This window comes from Corvus moneduloides, chromosome 25 (genome assembly GCF_009650955.1).
Source record: "Corvus moneduloides isolate bCorMon1 chromosome 25, bCorMon1.pri, whole genome shotgun sequence".
Taxonomy (NCBI): Eukaryota; Metazoa; Chordata; class Aves; order Passeriformes; family Corvidae; genus Corvus; species Corvus moneduloides.
The window spans coordinates 1831213-1846227 of NC_045500.1; the positions used below are offsets into that span (position 1 = coordinate 1831213).

General features: G+C 42.9%; 1 protein-coding gene across 6 annotated transcripts in view; it reads left to right on the plus strand.

The window, feature by feature from the left end:
- The window catches only part of PKNOX2 (PBX/knotted 1 homeobox 2), an 86493-nt gene that overhangs the window by 61770 nt on the left and 9708 nt on the right, over positions 1-15015 (plus strand). For all 6 annotated transcript variants that reach the window (XM_032133730.1, XM_032133726.1, XM_032133728.1 and 3 more), the window contains 3 exons: positions 2250-2389; positions 6752-6923; positions 10145-10333. In XM_032133730.1, coding sequence (XP_031989621.1) covers positions 2250-2389; positions 6752-6923; positions 10145-10333 — 501 coding nt within the window. The remainder of the gene's footprint in view (positions 1-2249; positions 2390-6751; positions 6924-10144; positions 10334-15015) is intronic.

Sequence of the window (15015 nt, forward strand, 5' to 3'; positions counted from 1 at the left end):
AGGAACCTGCTGCCTTTTCCCTCCTTTCTTATCCCCACCTCCTCCCCCAAATGCCATTTTTGGCTCTGTATTTTCCTTCCTCCCTATTCAGCTGCAAATCCCCCCATCCCAGCATCCTCTCACCTCTTTTTCCATGGACTTGGAATTATTTTTACTTATTTTTTATTCTTTTCTTTAGTCCAAGGTGAGGTAATGGCTTCGGAGCAGCCCCAGAGGAGGCTTTTTTTTTTTTGGGTAATAGCTCAATTAGTTGCAGACTTGGCTGGAAGTAGTCAGCTTGGCAGGATGCAAAAAGGGCTTTGGAATCCTGGTAAATAAGTGTGATGAGGGGGGATAAAAAAAAAGGGAAAATGTTGGGGGAAAAAGCCATTTTTCCCTGCATAAATGTAATTTTCCATGGAGATAATAGGGACAAAAAAGGGGGAAAAGGGAAAGAGGATGAGGAGATATTCAGTGGCATGGCTGGAGCATCCTGAGATCTGTTGGCATCTGGGTTTTAAATGGAAAATGAGGGGGGAAGGAAGAGAAATCCAAACTGCTGGGATCAGAAGGGGAAGCGAAGCCCAAATTTCACTCATTTCTTTAGCACCAGGGAGGGGAGGAGGGACAGAAATGGAACCTGTCGGGAGAGTTGGGTGAGTTGGAAATGAAATAGCACCAAGTGAATTTGCAGGTGCTGGAGCCCAACTTTGGAGTTATGAACAATAAAGGAGATTGAAAAGAAAAAGAAGTGGAAAAAAAGCGACAGCAAAAGGTCAGGCTGGAGATATTAAAGGCAAACATTTTAAAAGCAAAAGGTGTCATGATTTTGGTCCAGCTTGGGTTTACAAAGTTTTACATATTTGTGTATAAATATACATATGTATGCATTTACATTAATTAATGACACGATAATTTGTGTATATGAACATTTTTCTATATTAATAATAACAAATAAATTTAGAGGCATGTTAGACAAATAAATAAAAACTACATATAAGCCCATTTCTATATAAACACAGAAATAAATACATTAGTGTATCAGACAAATAAATAATATATAGTATTTATGTCAAAACACAGACAGGAGGAAACATTATATAAATATAGATAATATATAATTATATATAGACATAGAAATAAGTATATTAGACAAATAAATAAATTATATATATCATATTTAGAAAGAGCCAGAGCTTCCTTTTGTTCTATGCCTTGAGGGACAACTGAACATTTACCAGTAAAAATAGGCAAATACTCATTTTTTGACAAATTTCAACAGCGAAGCAAGCAAACTGACCACTCTGCAATAATTTTCCACTGGGATTTTAGGCTAAAACTGCTGGATTTGGGGTGCTGCTGATGCATTTGAACCCCAAGCGTTTCGAATTCTCCCTGAAATTTTTTTTTAACGGAATCTTGTGAGGATAACACGGAGCCCACGTTGGACCTGTCTGAAGGCTGACAGCAAATCATTCAGAGTTTTTTTAATGGAATTGATGGTTTTAAGTGCAAACTGCCCCTGAACAGCTTTTACCCTGTTCCAGAGGGTGGCACTTTTGGGGTGATGCTGGGAGGACGCTCAGGCATTCTCAGGAGCAATGGCACAGGCACATCTCCCATCTTAAAGATTTATATTTACCTAAAATCACTGCTGTTTTTAAAAGAAACACAATGTTTGTGGCAGGATGATTTATTGCACAGCACATTCCCGGGATGTGTCGACAGCACCGGGGCTAAAGCTGGGTGATTTGGGCACGGGCACCAAAAAAAGTGTGATTTTTTTTGGCTGTCTTCTCCCAGCTCTGAGATGAGTCATTGCTGGGCTTGGTGAGCTGGAAGAGGCACATCTAATTTTGGGATAAAATTGAAAATGACTGTGTCTAGACAGTAATACCTGCTTTGAAAAAGCTCTTGGCAAACCAAAGCGTCGCAGCTGATTTAATCTGGGACTCGTGTGAAACAACCCTTCCTAAATTACCCCACACAATAAAGATGGGGGGACTTTTTTCTCTATTTTCCCCTCGTGAAAAGTGGAAAAAGTGGGGAAAAATGTGGTAAAACCCTAAGCCTTCTCTTTCCAGGCAAAGATAAAATGCCTGTGCATGTTTTACCTCCCCCAAACCCACCCTGCACAGAGCCCCAACACAGCGCTGCGTCCCGAACTTCCAAAACTCCATGCAGAAGGCGTGGAAAAGTGCAACAAACCCTATTTTTATTGGATCTGATATTCTTTTCTTCCTCTCTCCTTTATTCCCTGCCCTCCCCAGATGACAGCCACAGCCCAGCAGCCCACCAAAGCCCAGCCTGTGCATCTCACCACGCCAGCGGCGGCTGCCAACACGCCGGTGCCGGCCGCGGGCGGCGACCCCCAGGCGCAGCTGGAGGCCGACAAGAGGGCTGTCTACAGGTGATGCAAGATAATTGCATTCATTAATGCATTTTAATTAATGGTTTCGTTATTATAATGCAGGATTGTTGCATCAATTCAGCGATGCATTAATTAATGCATTGGTTACTGGATCGGCTCGTTGATACATTCGTTATTATTATGCATTATTAATCTGCTATTCTTCTAATGCATTAATTAACACACAGGAAGGGGGGAATTAGCAATTAGCTCCTTTTTAGCAATAATAACCATTGATTATAACGCATGGTGATGGAGCTCCTTCGTGGACTTTGTTCTGCAGTGTGTCTGCCCCTTCAAAATATTCATCCTCTAAGAACTGCCCCAAATTGACCTTTTTGAGGGGCAAAGCTGTGTGATTTGGGGTGAACAAGGAGTAAAGTCCCACATTAACCTGAAATGTGCAGTTCGTGCATCTGTGCAAAATGTGGGCAGTGATGGGCAAGGGATGGATGGCCCCTCCCATCCCTTTTTTGTCAATTTGGGGGTAATAATATATGATACTGTAAAAGATGCAGTAATGTTATTGTGTAACTGCTGTAAGTAATATTCTAATGATGTAAACAGTATAATTATATAAGTAATACGTAATTATACAGGTGATATGTGATCATTTACAATATTAGAACATGTAGCAATGATCTAAGAGTAACAGTATTCTAATATATTTAGGATTAAAGTTTAAGGTTAAGGATTAACCTCCTATCAATGACCAGGGCTGTGGGGGCTTGTGAATGAAAAAATTGCAGCTTAGACTTGAAGGAATTAAAATATTTGTACTCCAAATATTCAAATAGTACAAGGCTGAAAGGTCTGAAAAGGTGGATGAAAGTATGGAATGAACTCACCCTTTCCCAGGAAAACACAAAGGATTATTAGCTTCAGGTCTCCCAAGGATGGAAATCATTTTCTCAAAGCAAAAGAAGCCATTTGAGGACAAAAGCACCTTTTTTTTGCCCTTCTGTGAGGAGTTCTGCAGCATTTGTGGGATAGAGGAAAAAAACCAAACCTCACCCTTGGAGTTTTCACAGCCTTGATTGGAAGGTCAAAGACATGCAAAAAACACCTTATGGGAGGTATTCCCCCCAGAAAAGTGGGGGAAAATTTGTTGTCTAGTTCCATGTGTGCACTTACTGCCCAAACCTGGATGCTTATTTTTGGGTAGTAGCCAAAACAACCCCACAAATACGTTTTTATATAAAATGAGTATACACTACAATATGTTTTGTAATATGTTATATATTTACATACAATTATCCCTTTTTTTGCTGAATATTCCCCTATCCAGTGGTTAAAATGGATGATGGATATGTCATTAGGTATCAAATGCACACAGGGATTTTCTTAGCTCTCCTAGGTCCATTTTCCACCACCCCAAACAATGGAATTTTGTTAATTTTCAATAATTGCACCAAGGCAGAAGGCATCGGCTGTAAGCGTCGGTCGATCAAGCTGGAAGGAAATTGCTGGGAAAGTGTGATGGGAAATATAAAAACCGATGGACAAGTCACCCTGCCGGGTTTTATGCCCTAGCAGGAGGTTTATCACCCGTTAGAAAAAGTAGAAAAAAGGGAAAAAAAGAAATCCTTCCCCACCCTTCTTGGTGTGGGAGCAGCTTGGCAGGGACTGGTCCAGCAGTGGCACTTCTCGTCTGCAATTTTCTCCCAGCTAAAGTGTTTTCGTGACTTTATGCAACAGCGGGGCTGGGACTTCCCAATGGATTTTGGACCAGAAAAGATGATGCTCCTGAAGGGAAATGATGCTTAAACCACCCGAGCACCACAAATTGGATTTTTCCAAGTGGGAAATGGCTGGATTTCTTTGCGTTAAGTTTGGTGGGGGGCTTTTTGTGTGGCTTTTTTTTGGTGGTGGGTTTTTTTTTCGTTTTGTTTTGTTTTGTTTTGGGTTGTTTGGGGTTTTTTTTAGGGGAAAAGGGGTGAAAAAAATAAAATTCCTGTTGTGATGTGCCCGCTGTGCCACTGGCTCAAACCCGGCTGAAGGTGGGAAATTAGGCCATTAGAGGAATTCATTCCTCTTTATTAGCCCGTGTCGAATCCTTTTTATTAGTGGCTGCAAACGACCTCTCTCCTGCAGGAAAATGTCAGTGCTGGTTCAGCCCTTTCATTTGGAGGATTCCCTGGCAAAAAAAAAAAAAAAACAACTAAACAAAACACGTTTTTTTTTGCAAAACCATAATCAGCAAAAGCAGATTTTTCTACCCCAAAACTCTCCTTCATGCCACAGGGGTGGTTTTCCACCTCCGCAACACCCACAGTGGGGAAAATCCTCCTGATTCCCCTGTGCATTCTGGATATCCATCTATTCCCCCCCTGCAAATTTCATAGCAAAAAGGGGCTCCCAATTTTTATGGCAAAGCCTCCACCTGCCATGGTGGGCCGTCCTTTCCTCTGTGTGGTGTGGCCACAGAAAGGCTGGCAATGGAGAAAAAGGTGGTTTGGGATGCGTTTTTTCTCATGCAAAAATGAAAAAAAAACCCCCAAATTCCACAACAATCCAGCATAAATCTCATGGCAAAACCCCAAATTCCAACAGTCCTTGAGACTGCACTCAGAGAGTGCCCTCAGTGCCCTCCCTTAACCCATCCCTGGGGGTCTCGGCCCCCTAATTTCCCCTTGTGTTATATTTTATTTCTTTTTTTAATGTTTTTTAATGTTTTTTTTTTGTGTTTTTGTTTATTTTCTTAATTTGTTTCATTTAATTTTATTTTTATTTATCGATGGATTCGATTGGATCGGATTCTACTTCGTTTCTTTTTATTCCCTCTTAAATTTTAAATTTTTTATTCCGTTTCGTTTTCAGCTGAAAAGCAAACCATTCTCCCCTCAGCCATGTGCCTCCCCCTCCTACTCCTTGCCAGCCCCAAAAACATTCCTGGGGGCCCATAGCAGCACTGTCCCCATACTGAGGAGCACGGGGTGATGCTGGCAGCGGCCTTAATCCCCCCTTGGTCAATGCAACCCTGCAAAGAAAAGGGGCTACAAATTGCTCAGGGGCTGCAATCTGCTTCTCCCCTCCCCAGACCCCCATCCTTAGGGTAATTCCATGCCTCTGCTCCTAATTGATGGAGCGGCTCTGGAAATGGCAGCAGGCACCTGCTGCGGTGCCACCAGTTCATAAGTCCCAATAATTCAACCTGCCGCCTGGAATTTGCCTTTCATATCCCTTGGCTAAGCTCCAGCGGGGCTACTGAAATTATGAAATGATTTCCCCCCCTCTCCGTTCTCTACTCCAGCCTCGGTGAATCTTGCATTAAACCAGGATCAGGACAGATTAAACTATAATATGCTGTGGTATTAGCGGCTGCAAATGAAGACTTAGCCAAGGGGTTTAACCCCTTCGCCTGACTCTGACTCAAAAAGGCTGTAAGGAAGTGATTCATAATCATCTTTTGGGCCATCTTTTGGAGATAAGATGGCGGAGCCAATCCCATTGTGCTCGGATAACTGGAGTGCTGTGGGAGACCATTCCTGCAGGAGCATTTTGCATTTCCACCCAGAAAGACTCCATAAAACACTTTTGATTTTAATTTGCACTGAGCTGGAGAGGCTTATTGAAGCTTGCACTAAGCCGTGGTCTTCATCCCCACAGTGTCCACGTGCTCTGGTGCTGTGTGTGCATTTGCATTTTATATTGCATCAATTTAGCATCATCATTGGCAAGATTTGTCAATTTCAAGAAGAATTATAAATCTTAGTTTTCAAAATCTCATGGTAAGAAGGAAGTGGGATTTGAGCCATCTTTGTGGACTTGTCAGAGGTGCAAAGAGACCTCTTGGTGGAGGAGCAGCCCGTAACAAGGTTGGTCCATAGGATGCTGCAGGCAGATAGAAGTCCCCACCACCAGCTCCAACCAACAGAGACATTTTGAGGTAAAATATTACCATTGATGAGGAGGGGCTGATGTCCATCCTTGAAAGGAAAAGCCACTTGGACAGCAGATAGCTCCAGGACATCTTGGCTATGTCCAAGACACAGCCTTTTTGCCTATTTAGGAAATGCTTTGGTGCAATGATGGAAAACACCCAGACATTGGAACCAGCCATTGCCTGATGGCAGAGATAGTGAATTTTACAATTTTTAAGCTTTTTTTTTGTTGCTGAAAGAGATCTAGAGGGAGCACTTCCAGTGTGACCAGAGAGTGAGGTTTGCACCACTAGGTTCTTACAGACTGGGAGGAAATGGATGGATGGATGGATGATGGATGGATGGATGGATGGATGGGTGGATGGATGGTTGGATGGATGAATGGATGGATGGATGGATGGATAAATGATGTGGGGTAAAGATGGACATGGGACCTAAAATAGTGGGTGTTATGGGTGGTCTCCTTTGTCCTCTGCAGGCACCCACTGTTCCCACTGCTGACGTTGCTCTTTGAGAAGTGTGAGCAGGCGACGCAGGGCTCTGAGTGCATCACCTCGGCCAGCTTCGATGTCGACATCGAGAACTTTGTCCACCAGCAGGAGCAGGAGCACAAGCCCTTCTTCAGTGATGACCCCGAGCTGGACAACCTGGTACAGGCAGCTGGGGCTTGGCAGATGATTTTTGGGGGGTGTTGAAAAGGTAGGGGGTGAGGAACAAATGAAGATCTACCACCATATCCATGGGCTCTGTAGTGCTGGTCATCTTGGCAATGTTTTCCACAGACCTTGTGAAACCTTCTCCAGGACCTTCTCTGAGACATTTTCCAGAAGATCCCGTGTAAGAACAACCCCTCTGCCCCCTTTTGGCTAATTTTCCCACACAACCTCCATGGGGTCAACGAGGTTCCTGAAAGCAGCCAAGATCTCTGGCTGGTTTGTGCCCCAAAACTTGCAATCTCTGTAGGAATTACTGCTGTTCGGTGCAACGTGCACTAGTGTCAGCATTCTCATCTGGCACCATCTGGTTTGAAGTGTCATGGCCAGCTCATGTCCTAGAAGCAGAGCACAATAATTACTTTTTCCATGAGGTAATGGATATCAACGGTTTGGAACACTTGGACCGGTTTTGGTGCATTCTCTGCCACATCAGCTCAAATTTCCTACTCCATCCATTGCTGCTGGAAGGTGCCTCAGAAGACTCTGCTTGGGATTTCTCTTGCGTAGACCTCGGGAAATATCTCCAAATCCCATTATTTTGTCCAGAAAGCATCCAAATGTGGCCTCCATGGCAAACATGTGGGTAGACAAGTTCATGGCACCATTCTGATGCTCAACAAGCGAATTTTCAAGGTCTGAAGAGGCAATTCTGTGCACCTCTGATGATGCAAACAGCAAAACACCTTCCCTGGGGGTTATGTGTCCCCTGGGAGATGAAGCAGAGGGACTTCCACAGAAAAGAAGCAAAATCAGGCAATTCACAGGTTACTTTTTTTAAGTGTTACAGATATCAAGGAGGTGATTTTGAATGATGACATATCACAAAGGGAAGAACTAGCAAAACTCACCTACGTGCAAGAGCTACTGTTTTTTCTAAAAAAGCAGGAGATGATTTCAAGGTGAAGACAAATGCCACAGGTTTGTGCCTGATTTCAGCTTGTGGAGGAGAATGTTTTAACATCCCTAAGCCAAGAGTCTGCGGAATGCCCTCCAAAAAATTTGCAGGCCATGCAAAGCCCCTTCTGCATATTGCTAAACCCATTTTGCAATAACTTGTAGTCAAGAATAGAAATCGCTCTGGGACAAGCAATCAAAAAAAAGAACCAAACAACCCAACCAATGTTTTGGATTATTTGTTTTTGGGCTGAACAAATGCTGATGTGCACCAACAAACCCCCATTGCATTAAATTGCATAAAAATGGGTGTAATGCTCTATCAGGAGGAGAGAAATGGAGCCAGGTGAAGCGAAAAAAAACCCCAAAGATCTAAAATTTTGGGAAAGGAAAACCTACTTCTGTACATTTCAAGGTGAAACATCACCAGCAAATAGTGCAGGAAATTCATCCACACTGGCTATGTTTTTTGTGGTTTCTAAAAAAAACCCCACAACACACCAGTCGTGTTTTTTGGACGTATTCTGAAGCCGCTCTTGCTGCCAAGGTGAAATTTGGCCATGGGCAGTTGGATTGATCCCATGTATAACCTTGCAGCACTTGATACATCCCTATTCATATGTATCTATTGCTAAGTCTTTCTATAGATCCGTATCTCTGTGTATGTGGGTGTGTCCCAGTTCTAGCACGTTGCTGGATGTATGTATTCTATCCAATGCCCAGAACTCCTCCAAAAAAGGAGGAGCCATCCACCTCTGTGTGAGCAACCTGCGTCGAGACAGAGGAGATGGGTAATGTGATGCTGGAGAAGCACATTCCTGTTGGTGGGAGGCACTAGTTGAAGGGAATTTTGGCTTTAAAAGTCTTGCAGTGCTCAAATCAGAACATTTCAAGCTGTCCTTGAGCTGATGCTTTCCCCCCTATTTACACTGTCGTTTTTTTTGGTGTTGTTAATTTTTGGGTGTTGTGTTTTGTTTTTTTTTTAACGCCACCGGTTTGCCAGAAATTGGTGATGGCAAAGCAGGGATGAAAAGGCCAGTGGCATTAGCTATCATTAGAATAAGAGTCATGTATTCCTCACTGCCAAGATGCACATAATTAGAAATTAGAAAAAGGTCAGATCTCACCATTATCAACTCAATCAGCTGCCGAGTGCCACACAGTCAATTAATTCAGCATCTGTATTTTTTACAACCCCGCGCACGTACGCCATCGGACTGTAACTCTTTATCCGGACAGATATACGACGCAGCGGAGCAGGGACATAAAATGAGACCCTAAGCAAATGAGCTGAGATAATTGAGAGATTTATTTTTTTACATATATGTGTCAGGTCTTCTTGCCTTTGCCCTTGAATATTGACTTTCATGGCCGGTGAGCCTTGGGAGGATGTGGAAATCCTGGGCACGACACCTCCACCTTGTGCTTTGCCTGCGTCAACTGTGGAGGAGGGAAAAGAAACCCAGAAAAAAATAGCAAAAAAAAAAAAAAAAAAGAAAAGAAAAGCAGCTAAATAAAAGATCTTTCCAGCAGCAACCCATCACCCCTGTTGTTCACCAACCAAAAATTCACTTTCTCCATCATGGAGCTGCCACTGGAGTTTGGCCCTGGATTTTTCAGGATGTTTCCCAACCATGGCAACTTGCAGTTTGTAAAGATGACCACTAAAATTTGCAAGTTAAAAACACCCTTTGAAATGCAAAGACGCTTTGTTACATAAAACCGGATTTATTGCCCCGGAGTGAATAGCTGAAATTTTATATATTATGCAAGATTTCAAACAGCGGCTGTAAAACTTAAGGTTTCAGCTCGGTGAGAGGAATGTTTTATGTGTAAATTTTTTAAGGTTTATGGGGTACGTTTTAATGAGGCCCAGGCTTTGCACCGGCAACAGCTCACGGCTGAGTTGCAGCCCCGTAATCTTGTTACAAGAAGTGGCCTCCAGAGAATAACCAAACACTTTTCAACAACGAGGGGTTTGGCTTGTACTTTTTTTTGGGCACGGGGAGCAATTCCTATATAGGCAACGGTGAATTATTGAATTTGGTGAGTTTTTCCTCTTGGATTCCAGGGTTATGATTGATGGGCAGGGAAAAGAAATGCAGACATGCAGAGGGACGGGCTTTGGGATGGGTTTTGGGCAAGAATGTTGATTTTTTTGGTGTGTTGAGAAAGGAAATGAATTACATTCTGCTGTAGGGATCAGCTCTACGTTGGATTTTGGGGGAGAATACTGATTTTAACTTTGTGCCCTTGCATAGATGGTGAAGGCGATCCAGGTGCTGCGCATCCACCTCCTGGAGTTGGAGAAGGTCAATGAGTTGTGCAAGGACTTTTGCAACCGTTACATCACCTGCCTCAAAACCAAGATGCACAGCGACAACCTACTCAGGAATGACCTGGGGGGGCCCTACTCCCCCAACCCCTCCTCCATCAGCCTCCACCCCCAGGTAATGCCTTAAAATTCCTCTCTAATCCCCACTGTTGCACATTGGCCAGCAGGGAGTTGGGCCAGCAAGGTTTCAGACTTGCTCTGCAGGAGTTGTGGCCTCCTGAAAAGTCATCGGAGTCCATCCTCAAGAATTAAAACAACAAATCCTGTATCTTGCTCATAGAGTGCAATAAATGCTGTTGTGGTGACTTTTTTTTCTTATCTTATATTTTTTATGTCCTTTTTCTCATGGGTTGGCAGAGCTGCAACCCCAATGTTTGTGGCTCTGCAAAAGAGAGAGTGAAGGACTCCTAAACTGTAAAGCTGCAGCAATTAAATGTGAGGGGAAGGAAGCCGTGCAAGTGCATGGGAATATGAACAAGAAAGTTGCATTTTTTTGTGAAAAAATGCTATTTATTGGCAGGAGGGACAGAAACATCAAGATTCTCTTCACTGCTTCTCTTTCCCTTTTTGTTTCAAGGAAGCTCAACAGATTTTTGGGTCTCAGATAACCCTTTCTGGCTTCACTGCTCCTTTTTGTGTCTCAGCAGATCTTGCAGTTCTCTCCCAGCATGATTGACATTCCCTTGACTTCTTCTTTTGCATGATTTGGATTTTAGCTGGGAGAAGAAGACATTTGGTGCCTCAAGCATAGTGGAGGAGTACAAGGAAATGCCGGAGAACTGCAGAAATATCAACTGAATGAGCCAAACCAAGTTGAACCTTGGTGGCTTTTGGGGCAAAATGAGGAACTGTAACTCAATATTCAGAAAAGAAGTTGCCCATGGGTTGGGGTTTTCACGTGCATCTGCAGTCCAGGGAATAAACCTTGGCTGGTTGCACCCCAAAAAACTTGATGCTATATTGTGTTGCCCTAGGGGGTTTCTCTCTCTCAGACATGTGGTTTTTGGGATAGAAAAATGGAATTTAGGGTTGCACAATCCCACCAGAAATAGCTGCAGCGAACCCAAAATAACCCAGGAAGCTCCTGGGGTTCTCCCTGAAAAGGAGGCAGGTGGTGGGGCCTTCTTAGGGCTTTTGGGGCATTTTAAGGTGGTGGAAAGGAAAAAAAATCCCATTTTTAGTAGCTCAGCTCCAGGTGCTGCTGAGTCTGAAGCTCCAAATGTGATGAGGGAAAAGCCCCCCAGAAAAGTTCCATTTCTTATTTGGGTTCCCTGAAAGCACCAAACCACTTAATCATTGATCTAAGAAACCCCATCCTCACTCTATATCCTAATAATCTCTAGAAATAGATGTATTATCCCTTCGCTGCTTTATGGAAGCATTCCTTATGATCAAAATTAGCAAGACACTTGCATAAAAGAGAACAATAATTGCTCAACGAGCATCTCGTTTGTAATTTATTAGTTTCTATTATTGTGCATTGCCATGGCAACAGCTCACATCCCGGGTGATGAGAGAGATGTTAGATATGAGCCGACAAAGCTCCCGGTCCCAGCAAATGGAGATGCACGTTTTTTATCAGTAATTTTCATGAAAATAATAAGTGAGGGAGTTAATGAGATGGAAAGCCGTCCTGTGGCTATTGTGAATTTTTTTTCCCCCTCCTTCCTTTTTTTTTTTTTTTTTTTTAAAGTGTTGATCTAATTAGAATGCATCGGTCAGGAAAAGTAATGAGGATTTAGTGTCTCACAAAGAGGTGGGGATCATATCAGAAAATTAGCACAAGTCTTTGGAAAATAATCAAGCCCATGGAGAGGTACCGAGTGCTTCTGATTCCTGGAAACCCAGAGCTGCTGACATTTTCCTTCTGGGCAAGACTTGAAAGTTGAGGAATTCAAGTGAGGATTTGGAGGCAGTTGCTAAATAAATGGGAACACACCCAGGAAAGACCCAACTGGAGGGGAAATGTTCGCTCAGCCATGAAGGGATTTTCAGCAGGTGGAGCTGAAATATTCATGGTGATGGACCATGAAAGAGCCACCATCTCATCTGCTCATGGGATGAGGATGACATACCAGTGACAATACCATGGCAAACATTTTCTGTGTCCAACTAAGCCATGTCAAGTGCCTGAGTACTTCAACTCATTCAGTACACTTGAGTTTGCATGGATAAGGCTTAAAAAAAAAGGGTGGAAATGCTCTATGTCCATCAGTTGAGTTTTGGAGGCTAAGGATGCTCCAGAGAGCTGAAAAATCACAGGATCAGTGTTTAAAAAATGGCAAGTGGGATGATTTCTCTAATTATCAGCCTATTGGTTTCATGCTCAGGGAAGGTGCAAGAGCAAATGGGCCATTCATTTAGGATTTCAAAAAAATCTAAATAATGGAATGTAATTAGTATCAATGAAGGAGGTTTCCCAGCAAATAGGTTTTCTTAGGGTTTGGAAGGAGTGTCAGTCATTTTGTGAGGAGATACACCAAGTTTGTCGTGAAAGTGAAATATTTCAGGTTTTGGCAAAGTTTCTTACCACAGAACATGTTTAAAAAATTATGGACACACAATAACAAGGATATCAGCCAAAAGTGGGAAAACAACCTCTGGACCTGTCAAAATTTCGTCACAGGACACTCAGTGTTGGATTTCCCTGGTGTATCCAAAAAGGATGGTCCTTTGCCTGCTGTTATTTCTGCTGTCTAAAATGGACAGTGCAGGAATTTTTGGAGATACAAAATGCCTGAGACGATGGGAAGATGAAAGAACACTCAAACAAGGCATTTTGACTGAAATCTTCTCATGTTGCCAGGCTGAGAGATGATTCCTGGTGTTGGCCAAGTTTGGTGACAAGTATGGAGTTTTCCCATGTGATGAGTCTCCCCTGAACCTTCATTACCTTACAAGGGTTTCTGTACTCTGTTTTCTCCATTTTGTGCTTTGCTTTGTCTTGTGACTCAGTCGTAGCCTCTTTGTCCTCCAAGTCCACCAAGCAACTCCCGTTCTAATTTTGTTGGTTGTTTTTCACTTGGCTTCATTCCTCTACCTTGAGTGCTCATTGGGCTCTTTTTAGCCCCCTCCCTTTATTTAATGAATATTTTTTAAACTTTTTCCGACCAGGATGGAAGAGGGGAGATCCTTCTTTCATGGTGGAGAGAGGAGCCCAATTTAATGCAATGCTTAACTTCACCTTCGACATCAAAGTGGTCCTCACTGCTCTCCACTTGCAAGAAAAAAACAGTTGCAAAGCCAATCACACTGGGAACCACAGCACTGCCAGGGACATTTAAATGGAATCAAATTTTGTATTTTTCAGCTCTTGTTTCAGATTGGCAGTGTTTAAATGGGCATTTTCAGGGCAGCATTTCTTCTCCTCAAATTACTTCTCCACAGAATCACAGAATGGTGTGGGTTGGAAGGGACCTTAAAGCCCATCTTGATCCAACACCCTGCTGTGGGCAGGGCCACCATCCACTAGCCCAGGTTGCTGGTGGCTGGAGGTGGACAGTTGGTTTGGTGGAAGTCAATGCAGCGCTTCTCTGTATAATCTTAATTTATCCAAGTTTGCCCTGTGAACAAGCCTGGATTTCTCTGTTATTTAAAGCCAACTTTTTTCTCATCCCCATCCACCCATCCATTCACGAAGGAGCCTTATGAATCGTCTTACATGAGTCTGAGTTTGGCCAGCTCTTTCTTGGCAAACCCATGGGTTTCTTTTTTTTTCTCCAACTAATTCCGATTTCCCCCGGCACAAGTAATTTTCAGAGTTAGGATGAGACAGATATTTTCACACATTGTGTACCACCCAAAAATGAATGTCTGTGTCACAAAGCACAAGGGGAAGGACAGCAGCTCAAGCAGCACTGAATTTTAGCACTTTCTTACCTTCTGGCACCTGGACATTTGCCTTATTGTAAGAAAGGGTTCTTTTTGTGCAATGTCCCAGGTCTTTTTCTTCATTAAACTGACTTTTATTTTGGAGAAATCATGTTTTGCTATTGATCAGTGCCGAGATGTGAGTCTGCAGAGACACCTAGTGATGCATTTTTTTTCACACTCAGATTTCAAAATTGCCAAAAGCATTGCAACTTGAGGGTGGTGCCTCACCAGCACAGGTTGCCCAGAGAAGCTGTGGCTGCCCCATCCCTGGAAATGTCTAGGATGAGGTTGGACAGGGCTTGGAACAACCTGGGGTAGTGGAAGGTGTCCCTGCCCATGGCAGGGGGGTGGAATGAGATGAGCTTTAAGGACCCCTCCAACCCAAACTGTTTTAGGTTCCTATGAACTTCCTTGAGTCTCAAAATACAAAATATAAAATATATAAAATATTTTCCACTGCAGCAAAACTACCAAGCCGAATAGAATTTGGCTGACATTTGCAATCTGAGGCAATTGGTATGCAAAATATATTTTTTAAATCTTCTTGGAGATATTGCTCTATATTTATTTGAAGGCAGAGCCTCCACTTCCATTGGGTCATTTTGGTTTCACAGTTCTGTTGCAGAAAGACCATTAATTCCTTCAATAGCTCTTTCTAGTAATTACCAATATTCTGCCTTTTTGGACACCAGTGAGAAGATGTTTTGGGAGAGTTTTCCTCTGCACCACAAAAACAAAGGCAATTTTTTTCATCACAAAATACTGTTGAAAATGGCTTTGGCCACTGTATCTGGAAACAGCAGTTTCTTGTTCCCATTTTCTGATATTCCAAATTGCTTCTTCCCAACGCACTTCCAAAAATGGTGTTCTGGATGCTCTTCTTTAGGAAGAATCATGGAAAAGCAAGGCAGGGGAGGAAAACTA